The sequence below is a fragment of the Pleurodeles waltl genome, chromosome 7 (genome assembly GCF_031143425.1).
Source record: "Pleurodeles waltl isolate 20211129_DDA chromosome 7, aPleWal1.hap1.20221129, whole genome shotgun sequence".
In the NCBI taxonomy this organism is placed as follows: Eukaryota; Metazoa; Chordata; class Amphibia; order Caudata; family Salamandridae; genus Pleurodeles; species Pleurodeles waltl.
The window spans coordinates 1,061,702,689-1,061,722,041 of record NC_090446.1 but is presented as its reverse complement, the minus strand read 5'-3'; the positions used below and the strand labels follow the sequence as shown (position 1 = coordinate 1,061,722,041).

At 45.5% G+C, this 19,353-nt stretch overlaps 1 protein-coding gene across 1 annotated transcript in view; it reads right to left on the bottom strand.

Moving 5' to 3' along the window:
* UTP6 (UTP6 small subunit processome component) overlaps positions 1 to 19,353 on the bottom strand; it is a 369,699-nt gene that overhangs the window by 219,360 nt on the left and 130,986 nt on the right. The window contains exon 10 of the mRNA XM_069199997.1: positions 9,391 to 9,472. Coding sequence (XP_069056098.1) covers positions 9,391 to 9,472 — 82 coding nt within the window. The remainder of the gene's footprint in view (positions 1 to 9,390; positions 9,473 to 19,353) is intronic.

Genomic DNA, 19,353 nt, shown 5'->3' with positions numbered 1-19,353 from the left:
GTCATTTCCAAGCAGACAGTCCACTGGGATATTTGAGGAGACCACCACCTGTTTCAGGCCATTGACCCCTCCCCATTCTAAAGTAACCATTGCCATGGGATGTACTTTTCTCTGATTGTCAGCGTTGGTGACTGTGTAAGTTTTTCCAGTCAGGTATTGGCCAGGGGAAACCAGTTTCTCTGTCACCATGGTGACACTGGCACCTGTATCCCTCAGGCCCTCTATTCTAGTCCCATTAATTAAGAGTTGCTGTCTGTATTTTTGCATGTTAGGCGGCCAGACAGCTAGTGTGGCTAAATCCACCCCACCCTCAGAAACTAGAATAGCTTCAGTGTGGACCCTGATTTGCTCTGGGCACACTGTTGATCCCACTTGGAGACTAGCCATACCAGTGTTACCTGGATGGGAGTTTGGAGTGGAACCTTTCTTGGGACAGGCCTTGTCTCCAGTTTGGTGTCCATGCTGTTTACAGCTATGACACCAGGCCTTTTTGGGATCAAAGTTTTTACCCTTGTACCCATTGTTTTGTGAAGAGGCTCTGGGCCCACCCTCCTGTGCAGGTTTTTGGGGGCCTGTAGAAGACTCTTTACTATTTTTAGTTTTGGTTGTCTCATCACCCTTCCCCTGGGGAGTCTTTGTGACCCCTTTCTTTTGGTCACCCCCTGTTGAAGTCTTGGACACCCTTGTCTTGACCCAATGGTCCGCCTTCTTTCCCAATTCTTGGGGAGAAATTGGTCCTAGGTCTACCAGATGCTGATGCAGTTTATCATTGAAACAATTACTCAATAGGTGTTCTTTCACAAATAAATTGTACAGCCCATCATAATTACTTACACCACTGCCTTGAATCCAACCATCTAGTGTTTTCACTGAGTAGTCTACAAAGTCAACCCAGGTCTGGCTCGAGGATTTTTGAGCCCCCCTGAATCTAATCCTATACTCCTCAGTGGAGAATCCAAAGCCCTCAATCAGGGTACCCTTCATGAGGTCATAAGATTCTGCATCTTGTCCAGAGAGTGTGAGGAGTCTATCCCTACACTTTCCTGTGAACATTTCCCAAAGGAGAGCACCCCAGTGAGATCTGGTCACTTTTCTGGTTACACAAGCCCTCTCAAAAGCTGTGAACCATTTGGTGATGTCATCACCATCTTCATATTTAGTTACAATCCCTTTGGGGATTTTCAACATGTCAGGAGAATCTCTGACCCTATTTATGTTGCTGCCACCATTGATGGGTCCTAGGCCCATCTCTTGTCTTTCCCTCTCTATGGCTAGGATCTGTCTTTCCAAAGCCAATCTTTTGGCCATCCTGGCTAACTGGATGTCCTCTTCACTGGGGCTATCCTCAGTGATTTCAGAGGTGTTGGTCTCTCCTGTGAGGGAACCAGCATCTCTGACTATTATTTTAGGAGTCAGGGTTTGAGGGACCCTGTTCTCCCTAGATAGGACTGGTAGGGGGGAATTGTCCTCCAAGTCACTATCCTCTTCCTCTGAGTTGCCACCCTCAGAGGGGTTGGCCTTTTCAAACTCTGCCAAAAGCTCCTGGAGCTGTATTTTGGTAGGTTTGGGGCCCATTGTTATTTTCTTTATTTTACAGAGTGACCTTAGCTCCCTCATCTTAAGATGGAGGTAAGGTGTGGTGTCGAGTTCCACCACAGTCACATCTGTGCTAGACATTTTGCTTCTAAAAGTTGGAATACTTTTTAAGAATCTACAACTGGTTCTAGAATCTAATTCAAACTTTTACAAACTTTTAAACTCTAAAAGAAATGCTAAACAGGATCTAACACAAGGCCCTAGCAGGTCTTTTAAGAATTTAGAAAACTTTTCAAATTGCAAAAATCAATTTCTAATGACAATTTTGGAATTTGTCGTGTGATCAGGTATTGGCTGAGTAGTCCAGCAAATGCAAAGTCTTGTACCCCACCGCTGATCCACCAATGTAGGAAGTTGGCTCTGTATGTGCTATTTCAAAGTAAGGAATAGCATGCACAGAGTCCAAGGGTTCCCCTTAGAGGTAAAATAGTGGTAAAAAATAGATAATACTAATGCTCTATTTTGTGGTAGTGTGGTCGAGCAGTAGGCTTATCCAAGGAGTAGTGTTAAGCATTTGTTGTACATACACATAGACAATAAATGAGGTACACACACTCAGAGACAAATCCAGCCAATAGGTTTTTATATAGAAAAATATCTTTTCTTAGTTTATTTTAAGAACCACAGGTTCAAATTCTACATGTAATATCTCATTCGAAAGGTATTGCAGGTAAGTACTTTAGGAACTTCAAATCATCAAAATTGCATGTATACTTTTCAAGTTATTCACAAATAGCTGTTTTAAAAGTGGACACTTAGTGCAATTTTCACAGTTCCTAGGGGAGGTAAGTATTTGTTAGGTTAACCAGGTAAGTAAGACACTTACAGGGCTTAGTTCTTGGTCCAAGGTAGCCCACCGTTGGGGGTTCAGGGCAACCCCAAAGTCACCACACCAGCAGCTCAGGGCCGGTCAGGTGCAGAGTTCAAAGTGGTGCCCAAAACACATAGGCTAGAATGGAGAGAAGGGGGTGCCCCGGTTCCGGTCTGCTTGCAGGTAAGTACCCGCGTCTTCGGAGGGCAGACCAGAGGGGTTTTGTAGGGCACCGGGGGGGACACAAGCCCACACAGAAATCTCACCCTCAGCAGCACGGGGGCGGCCGGGTGCAGTGTAGAAACAAGCGTCGGGTTCGCAATGTTAGTCTATGAGAGATCTCGGGATCTCTTCAGCGCTGCAGGCAGGCAAGGGGGGGATTCCTCGGGGAAACCTCCACTTGGGCAAGGGAGAGGGACTCCTGGGGGTCACTTCTCCAGTGAAAGTCCGGTCCTTCAGGTCCTGGGGGCTGCGGGTGCAGGGTCTCTCCCAGGCGTCGGGACTTTAGGTTCAAAGAGTCGCGGTCAGGGGAAGCCTCGGGTTTCCCTCTGCAGGCGGCGCTGTGGGGGCTCAGGGGGGACAGGTTTTGGTACTCACAGTATCAGAGTAGTCCTGGGGTCCCTCCTGAGGTGTTGGATCGCCACCAGCCGAGTCGGGGTCGCCGGGGGCAGTGTTGCAAGTCTCACGCTTCTTGCGGGGAGCTTGCAGGGTTCTTTAAAGCTGCTGGAAACAAAGTTGCAGCTTTTCTTGGAGCAGGTCCGCTGTCCTCGGGAGTTTCTTGTCTTTTCGAAGCAGGGGCAGTCCTCAGAGGATGTCGAGGTCGCTGGTCCCCTTGGAAGGCGTCGCTGGAGCAGGATCTTTGGAAGGCAGGAGACAGGCCGGTGAGTTTCTGGAGCCAAGGCAGTTGTCGTCTTCTGGTCTTCCGCTGCAGGGGTTTTCAGCTGGGCAGTCCTTCTTCTTGTAGTTGCAGGAATCTAATTTTCTAGGGTTCAGGGTAGCCCTTAAATACTAAATTTAAGGGCGTGTTTAGGTCTGGGGGGTTAGTAGCCAATGGCTACTAGCCCTGAGGGTGGGTACACCCTCTTTGTGCCTCCTCCCAAGGGGAGGGGGTCACAATCCTAACCCTATTGGGGGAATCCTCCATCTGCAAGATGGAGGATTTCTAAAAGTCAGAGTCACCTCAGCTCAGGACACCTTAGGGGCTGTCCTGACTGGCCAGTGACTCCTCCTTGTTTTTCTCATTATTTTCTCCGGCCTTGCCGCCAAAAGTGGGGCCTGGCCGGAGGGGGCGGGCAACTCCACTAGCTGGAGTGTCCTGCTGGGTTGGCACAAAGGAGGTGAGCCTTTGAGGCTCACCGCCAGGTGTGACAATTCCTGCCTGGGAGAGGTGTTAGCATCTCTACCCAGTGCAGGCTTTGTTACTGGCCTCAGAGTGACAAAGGCACTCTCCCCATGGGGCCAGCAACATGTCTCGGTTTGTGGCAGGCTGCTAAAACTAGTCAGCCTACACAGATAGTCGGTTAAGTTTCAGGGGGCACCTCTAAGGTGCCCTCTGTGGTGTATTTTACAATAAAATGTACACTGGCATCAGTGTGCATTTATTGTGCTGAGAAGTTTGATACCAAACTTCCCAGTTTTCAGTGTAGCCATTATGGTGCTGTGGAGTTCGTGTTTGACAGACTCCCAGACCATATACTCTTATGGCTACCCTGCACTTACAATGTCTAAGGTTTTGTTTAGACACTGTAGGGGTACCATGCTCATGCACTGGTGCCCTCACCTATGGTATAGTGCACCCTGCCTTAGGGCTGTAAGGCCTGCTAGAGGGGTGTCTTACCTATACTGCATAGGCAGTGAGAGGCTGGCATGGCACCCTGAGGGGAGTGCCATGTCGACTTACTCGTTTTGTCCTCACTAGCACACACAAGCTGGCAAGCAGTGTGTCTGTGTTGAGTGAGAGGTCTCCAGGGTGGCATAAGACATGCTGCAGCCCTTAGAGACCTTCCTTGGCATCAGGGCCCTTGGTACTAGAAGTACCAGTTACAAGGGACTTATCTGGATGCCAGGGTCTGCCAATTGTGGATACAAAAGTACAGGTTAGGGAAAGAACACTGGTGCTGGGGCCTGGTTAGCAGGCCTCGGCACACTTTCAATTGTAAACATAGCATCAGCAAAGGCAAAAAGTCAGGGGGCAACCATGCCAAGGAGGCATTTCCTTACAGGCACTATAAGCTATTTTCACTGAATGACGGTTGGCTATTCCATATGAAAGCACTGGGATACAATATTAAGTTTAGTAAACGTTACCTCTGGCTAGGAAACAGACACAAATTTCATTTTTTGCATTTTGAAATAATTACAAGCCAAATTCACTGGTGAAATCTGATTTGTGATGAATATTTTGGAAAGATGACTTTTAGAAAGTTACCATTGCCCTGCTTGAAGTCAATGGAAACTAAATCTGTTTTGCTCTCCCACGTCTACAAATTAGTTAGTCACATCTGAATAGACATTAATGAGGTGTGAATTTGTTCCCAAAAGCAAACAATAGGCTGACCTGAATGGGTACAGTGACCCATTTGAACCTAAAAGACTATGCAGGGTAGGTCTGTGACAATCCTTTTTGACATTAAAGTGTCAAATAATGCTTGAATGTCCCACTGTCCTTGACAGGTCTGCTGTCTGTTGACTAAATGCTTGAATTAATCTCAACCGCTGGTAATACCTCGCTGGTGTCCCACTTCTGTCTGCCAGTAGTAAGCATTCGAATAGACATGAATCATGTGTGTACTTGTTCATAGAAGCAAACAATGGGCTGATATGAATGGGTAGACATGACCCATCTGAACCTGACAGAAGATCCTTGATGGGTTGGTGAGTATCCTTTATGACAGTGTAGGAAAGTGCCCATTTTGACATGGTCACCCCCACTTTTAACCTGATATTCAAAGCAATTTTGTCTGAAAGTGCACTGGATCCATGCTTACCAGGTTCCCCAGTGCTAGATCTCAATCCTTAAAACTGTGCAATTGTTCCCCAACTGGCAATACCTTTGTGCCCCACCGTAACTCTCCAATAAATGGAACCCCTGGTACCTAGGGCATGGGCATCAAAGAGGGTTCCCAAGGGCTGCAGCATGTACTGTGCCACCCTTAAGGGTCCCCTCACTTAGCACATGCAGACTGCCATTGCAGGCTGCGTGTCTTGGTGCTGCTAAAAGTGAAAACACAACATGGCCTGTGTTCCATGTCCACTAACACTGCATGCAATATATGCAAGTCACCCCTACAGCAGGCCTTATAGCCCTAAGGCAGGGTGCATTATATTACATGTGAGGACATATCTGCAAGAGCAGACATGCTCATGCTATGTATGTCGATTTTTAGACATAGGGAGTGAAAAGAGAAGCCATTTTAAGTACATGTGCTGGACACTGGTCACTGCGAGTTCCCCAGTTACATGATGGCTTCACTGAAAGTAGGGATGTCGAGTATCAGACATCTTGTATAAATAACCTCTTCACTGATGCCAGCAATGGATTTATTAACAAATGCACCCAGGGGGCACCTTGCAGGTGCCCCCTGAAAACCTACTATCTGTGTGTGGACTGACTAGTTTTAGACAGTCTGCCGCCACCAGACAAGATTCCAGCCCCCTAGGGTGAGAACTTTGCTCTCGGCGGTCAGAGAAGAAGCCTGCTCTGGGTGAGGTGTTTACACACCCTACCCAAAAGAGGATGACCTGTGAATCTGCATTCCAGGGCAGGGGGGCTTCAAAGAAGCCTACTGCCCTATCTGGCTTCACTCAAAGGAGAAATGTCGACCCTCGTGCCCCATGGCCCATTTGGCACCTGGACAGGTGAGAAATTAAGTATTCAGAGAGGTGTGTCTACCCCTCAGGTCAGTCCCACCCCTGGAGTGAGCTGCCTGATGTGGAATAACATTTATAAATCTGCCATCTTGGTGTTGGCAGATTTAGGAACTCTGTGGGTTAGTCTGTTGGCAATTACCCTACATTCACCAAAACGCCCCTAAATTCAATATTCAGGGGAGCCCCTGGCACCAGGAAATCAGATCCTTGCTGACCTGAAAGACACTCCTCCAGATCCATGACGGTCTAGGGGCCAACCCTGCCAGCCTGACTTTGGACTTCAACAATTGCGAGAAAGATGCCTGGACCTCCAGCTGCTGAAACGTCCAAAAGCCCGGGAAGACTGCCAACCTTCACCCCAGCACAAGGAACTCCTGTGAAGTTGCGGAGCTGCTCCCCTGCATCCTTGCAGGCACCTAAGAACTGCTGAAGAGGACTCCGGACTACCAAAACTGCCACCATACAGCATCACTGCACCCAAGCCTCCTAGCACATGTTGAAGTGTGGCAATGGTGTCAACGGGGTCCCCAGCCTCTCCAGAGACACAATCCAGCATGGGTTTCCCCACTGGGACCTCCACTTCTACGCCTGCAATCTTTGTGCAGGCCCCACCTCAACCGCGACTGCCACTGGTGACGGCAGCCCCAACATTCCATTGCACCTCTGCACTCGAATGCTCGGAACCAAAGAGAAGAGGGCAACTGGTGTTTTTGCATCCCCCAAGCTCTGGAGCCTTGAGCCCACTTGTTGGCTCACCCAGGCCGCTCCCCCCCCCCCTACCGCCTCTGGTAACAGACACTCCATGGTCCAAGCACCCTCTGCACCCAACTCCCCGGACTGACGAAAGGAGGACCACAGGTGTTCCTACATCCCGAGCATCTCAAGACCTGAGCCCACTCGGTGGCTAACCCAAACAGAACACCTAGTCCTGACCTGCAGCCTCTTTTCAACCAGACCAATCCTCACTGACTGACACTGGGCACCCCACGCCGTACTACACCTCTGCACCCGGCCGCCCCAGTGCTGCCTGGTTTGACCCTTTTGTGTGGTCCTGACCCTTGCCTAATAATTACCTTAAGTCTAGGTGATTGGTCCCATAGGTTGCTTTAGCATACAGGAATGAAGTACTTATAGGTGTCGACTTTTCTTCCAAAACGTACTTACCTGATTGTATTGATTCTGGTGCCAAAACATACTTGTTATTTTTGTAAATTGGTGGGGGATCTCCTTCTAGAGTCATTTGTTTCATTTATTGACAGTGTGTGTATTTGCAGACGTCTAACACTCCTCTCTGATAAGCCTAAGGCTGCTCAATCACCCTACCCCCTAAAAGAGCAACTTGGGATTGCTACAGCAAGACCCAGTCCACGATTTAGGGAAGCCCTGGACGCTGCCCAATATATCTCATTGCCCACAACTTAACCTCCATACTAGTACAGGGTAAATATTAAAACGGAGGGGATCATTAAGATGCAACATAATTTCAACAGGTGTAAAACTGAACCAGGGATCATTTGAGGCAGATCCCCTTCTCGTATATTCATTAAATGCAGAGTTATTAAGAAGTATGCTTTCCCAATGACACTCCTTCCATGGGTATTTCTGGGCAGCTTTAACAAACACAATTCAAATAAACTCACAGTTTCCAACCACAAGTCCCCACTGAGTGCATGAACTACTGGAAAAAGGTTACATAAACGCCTAACCCATAAATCATCAGAAAATAAGAAAGACAAAACACTGAGGGGGGCCCTCTTAATCTTGCCCTTCCCAACTTGTTTACCACTCTCCAAGTGCTATCCTAAACCCGAGGAAAGGTGGGGAGTGAGCCTTGTTGGCACGCAAGAACATTAAACCCACAGCCTAGATCGAGGGAAGCTTGATATTTATCCTCAACCTGGGCTCTAAGTGTCTTACCTTTAGATCATTAGTTGGATGGAAAAGCACAATACCCATGGGGCATGCACACTTTCACCTGCATACAGGAAGCGAAAAAACCACTACTTGTCCTGATTGTGGCAGGGATTAACACCTACCTGCCAAAACCTCAAGAATATCATCTTCCCTCTCACCAACAAACTAAACTTTAAGCTTTATGCCTGAGCAACGTAGACTGGGGGAGGGGAGGAGCGAGCTTATCGCCTCACTTGGATTCAGGCATCACATATTTTCTGCCAACTATGCAGGTGATGCGAGGCTGGCTACAGAAATTGACTATAGCATAGCACTTTCATTCATACACAATAAATGGCTTGTAGTTTGCTTCACCAAACAGCGCTAGGTTGTAATGCCGAAATGTGAGATATTGTAACAATTTGAGTTTAGGTGGATCACTAGGAAACACAGTGCTGCATTTATCAACCTTATTCAAATTTTTATAATAAAAAGAAAAAAAAAAAAAAACACACAACCTGCACATTTTCCCATGTTCTCAAACACCACTCAGTCAAACCAGAAACTCCCCTTGCGGGCTCACAAATGTCACAGACTAGGGGCCAGACAAAACTTCATTCATGTCAAACGTGTGGTAGTCTGCTTAAAAGTAAATTAAAAACAATTCAAAAGGATGCATCCTCAGAAGCTAAAGTAAGAAGTAGCAAATATGTATAGATTTGATATGTGTGTGTGTGTGCATATGTGTGTGTGTGCGCGTGTGTGCGTGTGTGTGTGTGTGCGTGCGTGTGTGTGTACATACACACACACACACACACACAAAACGGGGCAGTTTTGGTATGTCAAAGCCTGCAAAGAAAATATCTTCATTAAGTATATGACAATCACACACTGCGTTCCTTGCTTCGGTTGATGCACTGCTTATTGAAAATGTCCAGTCAACTAACTGGTATACACTGTATTAGTATGTTCATCTAAAATAAATTCATGCAACAAAAACGTTTTATCTACTTTGCTCTAGAAGATTGCCGTTTGACAAAGTAGACAAAGGGGCAAACAACTCGGACAATGCGTCATAAGATTGCAGTCAACAAATAAAGGTCTTCAAAATGTTTACTGATACAACATGATGCACATGAACAGAATTGGAAACCAAAGGAAATAAAGAAGAGGAATACTACAAACTCCCCCCTCCTGTCCATGGTGCAACTGAAACTTACTCATTGAGTATTTCTTTTTGCAGTTCTTGAGCGAAGTCAAACAGTTTCGCAATAGAAAGAAGGCAAATATGAAATTCAGCTCCTATGTTTGAAAATAAAAAACACAATTATGTCAACTGTTATTGTTACATCACATTTGTTTGTAACCATGTTGCTGAAGCACAGAGTTTATTACTACAGAGGTAAAAACATATAAAACCTTTGGCTCATTTGTTGTCGAATGAGAAAGTACAAATCCAAATAAACGTTTATGAGTAAAAAGCATAATCTAGACATGTGCTGCATTTCATTCAACAGTTTACAGTATAACATATTATCCAGTAGTATCAAACTGGAAGTGTTTCCTTTTCAGATTAGATCACCAAAGCACATCAGCACCACTAATGAGACATATTGTAGTGGCACTGTATGAGAACGTAAACCTATTCTGTATGCTTTATATTGTGGATACTTAAAAACATGCTTGCATGTTGCAATGCAAAACAGTGATAGTGTGGTACCAGCTTTAGTGCAGGATTCTCAAAGGAGGGTGGAGAGCTCAGAAGCTCTAGTCACTGTATTTCTTGAATCCATCTTCTTGTACATTCCTATTTATCTACAGTGGCAGACTGGGAAATCAGAAGTCCATAATCTTGGGCTGTTCTTCCAATGCAAAACGTCCAAATCCGATGACTCCACCTTTGCAATAGTATACTTTTACCTTTCCAGGAGTACCCTTGCATCCAACCAAGTACTCCTGTACTTCCTTCTCCCCAGTTGTAAGGAAATGCCTCCTTGGCATGGTTGTCCCCTGACTTTTGCCTTTGCTGATGCTATGTTTTGAATTGAAAGTGTGCTGAGGCCTGCTAACCAGGCCCCAGCACCAGTGTTCTTTCCCTAACCTGTACTTTTGTTTTCACAATTGGCACACCCTGGCATCCAGGTAAGTCCCTTGTAACTGGTACCCCTGGTACCAAGGGCCCTGATGCCAGGGAAGGTCTCGAAGGGCTGCAGCTTATCTTATGCCACCCTGGGGACCCCTCACTCAGCACAGACACACTGCTTGCCAGCTTGTGTGTGCTGGTGAGGACAAAACGAGTAAGTCGACATGGCACTCCCCTCAGGGTGCCATGCCAACCTCACACTGCCTATGCAGTATAGATAAGTCACCCCTCTAGCAGGCCTTACAGCCGTAAGGCAGGGTGCACTATACCATAGGTGAGGGCACCAGTGCATGAGCACTGTGCCCCTACAGTGTCTAAGCAAAACCTTAGACATTGTAAGTGCAGGGTAGCCATAAGAGTATATGGTCTGGGAATCTGTCAAACACGAACTCCACAGCACCATAATGGCTACACTGAAAACTGGGAAGTTTGGTATCAAACTTTTCAGCACAATAAATGCACACTGATGCCAGTGTACATTTTATTGTAAAATACACACCAGAGGGCACCTTAGAGGTGCCCCCTGAAACCTTAACCAACTACCCGTGTAGGCTGACTGGTTTTAGCAGCCTGCCACACTCGAGACATGTTGCTGGCCACATGGAGAGAGTGCCTTTGTCACTCTGTGGCTAGTAACAAAGCCTGCACTGGGTGGAGATGTTATCACCTCCCCCGGGCAGGAGCTGTAACACCTGGCGGTGAGCCTCAAAGGCTCACCCCCTTTGTTCCAGCACCACAGGGCACTCCAGCTAGTGGAGTTGCCCGCCCCCTCCGGCCACGGCCCCACTTTTGGTGGCAAGGCCGGAGGAAATAATGAGAATAACAAGGAGGAGTCACAGGCAGTCAGGACAGCCCCTAAGGTGTCCTGAGCGGAGGTGACTCTAACTTTTAGAAATCCTCCATCTTGCAGATGGAGGATTCCCCCAATAGGGATAGGAATGTGACCCCCTCCCCTTGGGAGGAGGCACAAAGAGGGTGTACCTATCCTCAGGGCTAGTAGCCATCCCCAGACCTAAACACGCCCTTAAATTTAGTATTTAAGGGCTCCCCAGAACCTAGTTACTCAGATTCCTGCAACCTACGAAGAAGAGGACTGCTAAGCTGAAAAACCCTGCAGAAGAAGACGGAGACACCAACTGCTTTGGCCCCAGCTCTACCGGCCTGTCTCCCCACTTCAAAAAGACACTGCTCCAGCTACGCTTTCCCCAGGACCAGCAACCTCTGAATCCTCAGAGGACTGCCCTGCTCTAGAAGGACCAAGAAACTCCCGAGGACAGCGGCTCTGTTCACCCAAGACTGCAACTTTGTTTCCAAAGAAGCAACTTCAAGACAACTGCGTTTCCGGCCGGAAGCGTGAGACTTGCAACTCTGCACCCGACGCCCCCGGCTCGACTTGTGGAGAAACAACACTTCAGGGAGGACTCCCCGGCGACTACGAGACTGTGAGTAGCCAGAGTTGCCCCCCCCTGAGGCCCCCACAGCGACGCCTGCAGAGGGAATCCCGAGGCTCCCCCTGACCGCGACTGCCTGACTCCCAGATCCCAACGCCTGGAAAAGACCCTGCACCCGCAGCCCCCAGGACCTGAAGGATCGGAACTCCAGTGCAGGAGTGACCCCCAGGAGGCCCTCTCCCTTGCCCAGGTGGTGGCTACCCCGAGGAGCCCCCCCCTTGCCTGCATCGCTGAAGAGACCCCTTGATCTCCCATTGATTTACATTGAAAACCCGACGTGTGTTTGCACACTGCACCCAGCCGCCCCCGTGCTGCTGAGGGTGTACTTTCTGTGCTAACTTGTGTCCCCCCCCGGTGCCCTACAAAACCCCCCTGGTCTGCCCTCCGAAGACGCGGGTACTTACCTGCTGGCAGACTAGAACCGGGGCACCCCCTTCTCCATTGAAGCCTATGCGTTTTGGGCACCACTTTGAACTCTGCACCTGACCGGCCCTGAGCTGCTGGTGTGGTAACTTTGGGGTTGCTCTGAACCCCCCAACGGTGGGCTACCTTGGACCCAAACTTGAACCCCGTAGGTGGTTCATTTACCTGCAAGAACTAACAATTACTTACCTCCCCTAGGAACTGTGAAAATTGCACTGTGTCTAGTTTTAAAATAGCTATATGTGTTTTACTTGAAAAGTATATATGCTATTGTGATTATTCAAAGTTCCTAAAGTACTTACCTGCAATACCTTTCATGCAAAGTATTACATGTAGAATTTGAACCTGTGGTTCTTAAAATAAACTAAGAAAATATATTTTTCTATACAAAAACCTATTGGCCTGGAATTGTCTCTGAGTGTGTGTTCCTCATTTATTGCCTGTGTGTATGTACAAAAAAATGCTTAACACTACTCCTTTGATAAGCCTACTGCTCGACCACACTACCACAAAATAGAGCATTAGTATTATCTCTTTTTGGCCACTATCTTACCTCTAAGGGGAACCCTTGGACTCTGTGCATACTATTCCTTACTTTGCAATAGTACATAAAGAGCCAACTTCCTACACCAGTAATAATGAGGAAATGTTCAGAATGGCTAAACACATTTTTTGCACTATTTATTTAGGGAAAAATACAACTTCAAGTCCACATTCAGCGCTAAAATATAAAAAACACTAATTGGCAGATTTTAATTTCATGAATTTCACACATCCCTATTTGAAGAGCTGAAAAAAAGTCTGAAAGACTGCTTATATTTTACATGTACGCATGAACTGATATCACCAGTGTCCTACCAAAAACAGCGTTACATGAAAAAGCCAGGCAATAGAACACTTTCCTTTCATTCATGTGCACAGGAAGTGACATCACTTCCTGCCGTCTCTGCGTCAATAAGTTCCTTAGGGCACCTTAACACCTAGGCATCCCTAGCAAAGGGCAGACACAGACAAGGGCAGACACAGACAAGGGCAGACACAGACAAGGGCAGACACAGACAAGGGCAGACACAGACAAGGGCAGACACAGACAAGGGCAGACACAGACAAGGGCAGACACAGACAAGGGCAGACACAGACAAGGGCAGACACAGACAAGGGCAGACACAGACAAGGGCAGACACAGACAAGGGCAGACACAGACAAGGGCATCACCTATTGGGACCTGTTAAAGGCAGGAAGAGGCTTGGGTTATAACCCCTGTTCCACTGAAACCTACAAGGTAAGATATATCCATGTGCCTCACACTGCACCGCATACTGCTGACCAGATCTACACCTACATAGCATTTGTACAATTCATAGACCAAACCTCGTACACATCCCACTAATTACTACACACCCTTATAATACATTCCAACTCATGTTTATTAATGCTTGTTAATCGGATCTGCTGCAAGAGTAGGGCTTGTTAGGCAGGCAGACGATTAGATGCTGAGAGAATTCAAGTTGGCCCAGACTAGCTTTGGCCACCTCTCCACCATCTAGCAGTAGACTGCAGCCTACCTCGGCCTCGCCTTGACATCCCCTCTGTTCAACACTCTGTAGCAGGCTGTCAGGGTTTTGGTATCGGGGCTGGGGAGTGCGAACAACCCAGCTGGTGGCAACGGCAAAAAGGAAAAAGTGGGAGTTAGGTAAGTTTTACTTCACCCCCACTGATTGCCAACTGATTACTCTTGTCACCCTGCTGCTGAACCACAGGGGCCCGCTGCGTTCTCTGAAGCTGTTCTCCCAAGGTCCACTCCAGCATAAGCTTCAGACGATATGTTTCTCAGTCGCGTTCTCTGCCACCGTCATGCCCCTCTTCAGTACTGAGTACTTCAGGATTCCTCACAGTTCAGGTCCAATTCACATCTGAACTTCTACAGGTCCACAAAGTGTTCTGTGGAGGGTGTGCTGAGGCTCAGAGTTATGGTTGTCACCAGCTATTGAGTAGTGGTGATTCCTGGTTTATTTCCTATCAATGGAGTAAAGGTTCCCACGCCAAGGCTACCCACATTTGTAGCAGTTCCTATTTGCCCTACTACAAACAATACTACTGTTCACCTTGCTTTTTAAAATTAAAAGACAGAGAAACCCTCACTCCCTTGTGCAGAGCCTGAGTGCCCACCCAGAGGTGCAGAGCGAGAAATGAGCAGTCCTCTCCTCGGTCATCACTGATGTTGCCCTCCCTCTAGGTTCAGTGCCAGCCTGGCAATGGGGACAAAAGGCTGCCTTCTCAAGATTTCACCTTACGTTTACTTGTGAAAGATCATGGCGCTTTTCAAGTTAATGAAGTCCCTGGGCCCACCCTAACTGGTCTTCCTTCAAGAGGAAGAAAAATACCCTCTCACAACCAGGTCATTGTCTGGGAGCAGTTTCTACAACTCATCAAGGCCAGCATATCAGCAGCTTAATGCTTATTAAACTACAAAAGGACCAGGCAGGTAAAAGATAAAACTTTCTAAAAAGTTTCTTTTTGAAAATATTTATTACAACTCTGGTTTACCATTAAATTGTATTTTTACTTAACATTAAAAACAGCCTCTAAATGTCTTTTGTAGCCGTTTATTGTCAAAAGTTACAAATTAAAGTTTATAGCTTGTACTTTGACTTGTTCCATGATTCAGCTACAGCCCTGCCAGTGAAAATAGCTTTTGGGGCATAGTAACTGGAAGAACATGCCTATTATACTTCCATACTTGGCCACTTTCAAATATCGGGCACTGTACCTTGTGGCCAAGAAGGTGTAGAGTTTAGAAATAACAAAAGATTACTTTGACAGGTTTGACAACAGGTATTTAGGGTGCTGCAGTTAGGCTACACAGGGTATGCCTGCCACCATGTTTTACAGGCCCATCTTGTAGACGGCAAAATAGGTGCTCCACAGGCAGCATTCAACTTCCAGGCCCTTTGTAAATTTGGACACCATATACTCGTGACTTATCTGTTAAATATGTCAATCAGGAATAAGCCAATCTAACCATATTTAAAGGTCGAGCAAAGGTACTTTACTCCTGGATAGAGGGGTATCAGTGCACAGAGTTCTAAATCCATCAAAAATATTGACAGTGTAGAAAAAGCAGGTCTCCTTCAACTCATCCAGATGAATGAACCCAAAGGGAATTCTTGTTGATAGCAGAACTGAAGAAGACAGAAAGGATCCTAATGAACAAGAATTAAATTTTATCTGAATGAAAAATAAACTGGAAAACTGCAGAGAAAATAAGAGGTGTTGAAAATGATGGTTCTATGATTCCACACAGTGGTGGAGGCGATGGAAACAAAGTGAAAAACATTAGCCACTCTAATGCACACATTTTCTGAATTTCAGAATTGTACAATAGCATCTATTCTAAATTTAGAAAACTTATGACACTTGGAAAGGAGCAATCACATTGGTGAAACATGCACTGGAAAAGCCAACTGCCCTGGCCCATTGATGCAATGATTATTATTATTATTTGTTTTTCAAGCATATGCTGCAAAAATAAAAAGAAAACCTGTAAATAAGGCTCTCTTTGGCTTACAATAAACATGTTAAATATATATTTTTTTTAAAGTTCACCAGTGCATCTATTTTACAAGTGATGTTATTAAACACTAAGCCTTTCAGCTGGCTCATACTTTGTAACATTATTTATGAAGGAGACCATGAAAAACATCACCTAACCAAGCACTCAAATCGCAGTCAGTTACAATAGGTCTTTGGAGCTGCTTATTTGATGTGCTGGTAATGGTGGACTACATCACCCACATTGCCCCAGGGCCAGTGGGGGCAGCCCTTGTAACTAGTGGAACCTGTCTGGAGAGGCACTATAAAGCGTGACTGTGCTCACCGCTGTGCGGGATCTTTGGAGCTGCTTTTTAATGTGCTGGTAGGGGCGTACTTCATCACCCGCACTGCCCCTAGGGTCCCAGGAAGCGGCCCTTGTAACTAGTGGCATCTGTCTGAAGAAGTGCTATTACGAACGACTGTGCCCACCGCTGCATGGGATCTTTGGAGCTGCTCTTTTGATATGCTAGTAAAGACAGACTTCATCACCCACACTGCCCCAGGAGGTGGCCCTTGTAACTAGTGGCACCTGTCTGGAAAAGCGCTATAAAGCGCGACTGTGCTCACCGCTGTGTGGGGCGTGCCAAGACCAGGCCACGAGAGGGCCCATCTGCGACCATCAGCGCCAGGCAGGGCCACCCCCCCTTAGCCTCACTCACAGGTTATTATTTTGCTGGTAAGAGATTTTAAAAAGAAAACGCAGGTTCAAAGTTATCAAAGTCCTTCTACAATCTACCAGCTTATTTGTAAAGCGTAATCAGCCACAACGGCTGAAGCCCCGGAGCGGACGGTCTTGACTAAAGTGGCTAAAGTGTCTTATTTTTTTCAAACACTTTAAGAGGTCTGCTAGTCATACACCTGTCCATAGCTGCTCTGCTTGAGTTTGGGGGAGGTTATCTATGCTTCTGCATAGTTTATAGTAGTTAAAGCATTTAAACCTGCAAGCAATTTCTGGAACTCCATCTCCCTGAAGTAGGCAGTGGGCTTTAATTATCCGTGCTATTTCATCTTCAAGTTTGTAGGAGATAGCGTGTTTTCGACTTCCCATTGAGTTTATGAGGTTACGAGGAGTTGAGTGTTTACGAATAAAATGGGTCTGGTGAACACCAAACACTCCTGGACATTCAAGCCTTTGCTGGACTGATTTCTGCTAACTGTTTTTTTGTAACACAAGAGGACATTTTGTGATAAATTAACTCTGTTCCAAAGTCTTTTCTTGCTGGATTTCTTTTATTAGGATGTATGTAGGCTAGTCCTCCTTATTGTGTATTTCTGTTTAGTGCTGGTAAAAGCTTACTATAGCTTATACCTGTATTGAACGGCTAAAGTTTAAACTGCAACTAGCGTGAGGCCTTTGTACATAGAGTATTAGGATTTACCCTCAGCTACGGAACGAACATGCCCATACTATGGGGAAGAGAAAAGCGGGCACGGTAATATCTAAGTCACCACAGAGCACTGCAAAAAGTACTACTATCAAGGGCTTTTTGTCCCAAATAGTCTCTGTGGTATTGGAGACTGAATTGGCTGAAAGGCGGCTCTCGTTGCCTAAAGAGGATTTCCCAATGACAGAGTCCCGTGCTCTTAGTCGAGAGGAGGATTCTAATGTAGACCTAGCCTCGAGATCCTTACCTATGGTATGTACAGGAAGAGTTGCTTTAGAAGAGACCCAGAGGGGTTCGTTGCTATTACTGGGGGGTTAAGGAGGAGTGTTCTAGGGTGGCGACTCATTATTCAAGCAGCAGCCCCAGCAGTAAGCAGAGGTGATGCATGGCCGCCACAAAGAATAAGGGAAATTTAATGACAGTGGAGGTGCAGAGAGAGCCTTTGATTGATTATTTAGTGCATATTCCCTCTGAGGAAGTAAATGTTGGTGATTAGAGCTCTAAATTGATTATTTCAAGATTGGCCAAAATTGAAGAACGTACCATGCAATTAATGGCACAAGTGATCAGCTTAAATCACACAACAGAAGGTTAATAATTCTACAGTCGGTGCAGGGCTAAGTAATAGCATTATCAATCCCAATAAAAATAGGATTCTAAACCTGTCACAGATTCAGATTGTGCAAGCACATTTTTCTGAGACACTTTCAACTCCTGTTGAGTTACCCAGGAACCTTGCTATCGCCCCACAGACACCTACAGCATCTTTTGGGCAGTCAGATATTTCACACCTCAAACACTATTCTACAATGCCACAGCCTACAAGCACCCGGTCAAGTAAAGTTATTAACCTCCCTCCTGAGTCCACTTAATTCAATTCATTTATTTATGTTTTGGAACTCAACTGAGGTCCACATTAAAAAAAAAAAAAAAAAGCAATACATTTATTCCTACAACAATTTACGCACAAAATCAAGTTAGACACATTTAAAAATTCATACAGTGATAGGGTTCTATAAAGTGCTCAACATAACGTTTTACAAATATGCAATTACAAAATACAATACTCTAATATAAAGTGCAAAAAACAGAATACTGCACATGCACACAACGCTATTAAGGCAAGTTTTGTTCATAAGCGCTAGAACAATTTGAGGTCATTACATTCCATATTAACATAAAAAGAACAAACTTCAAACGTGCAGGTAAGATGCTATAGAGACAATTAGCTGGAAAAAGAGATACACAGATCTGTCCATTCAGATAATAAATGTCAAAAATGCGGATGTAACAAACACGAATTCACTAATAGCATACTAAAATGCATTTAACCTGCAACTGCAAACAAAATGTATAATTCTCTAAAATCAAATTCAAGTATTGTTTATATTCAGTAATTCAAAATGAGGTCCACATATAAAGGAATGGGATAAAACATATACATAGACAGTCTAATACTTAACCCATCGCCCAAAAAAACGCAAAAATAATCATGAATAAAAAAGGTACTCACAAACCGTACCCAACTATTCATTAAGTGCATTATAATAAAGTGCCTCAAAACAAAAACCACACATACATCAGAGGGTTAAATATGAGCAAAGACCATCAAATACCTTGCTCATTCACTCATAAAAACACATAGTTAGATGTCTAGAAGACCACATACATACCTTGCCAAATTACCTATAGAATATAGGTATAATAAAGAATGTCAAAATAAGAGATCCATCTAATTATATTGTTTCATACAGCACCCCAAACCCATTTTCCATGGAAATCAATGAACCAACTTTACAATGCATATACTTAGAATAAATATAAAAAACATTTTTTTTAATAAAAAAATTCAGAAACAAAATAGTTCATTGGGAGGATCATACAAGGCTCAGAGAAACTCAGGAGCGGACAGCAAAGAGAGCTGAAGACAAATAGGCTTTAACTATTTACGCTGAAATTAGACATATAAAACAAGGTTTAAGTCTTGAGTTTCAGCAAGACAAAAATGACACACTTTATCCGAGCCGGTCCATTTCACCAGAAACGCATTCAAGGGAAGCAAGCCCTGGCGAAGCGTCATCCAAAGACGCCTAACCCTGGGTGGGATACTCCATACAATATAGGGTTGCACTTTTTTACTCTTAGAGAATTTGCTAAATTCATAAAATAACTCTTTTTTCCACAACT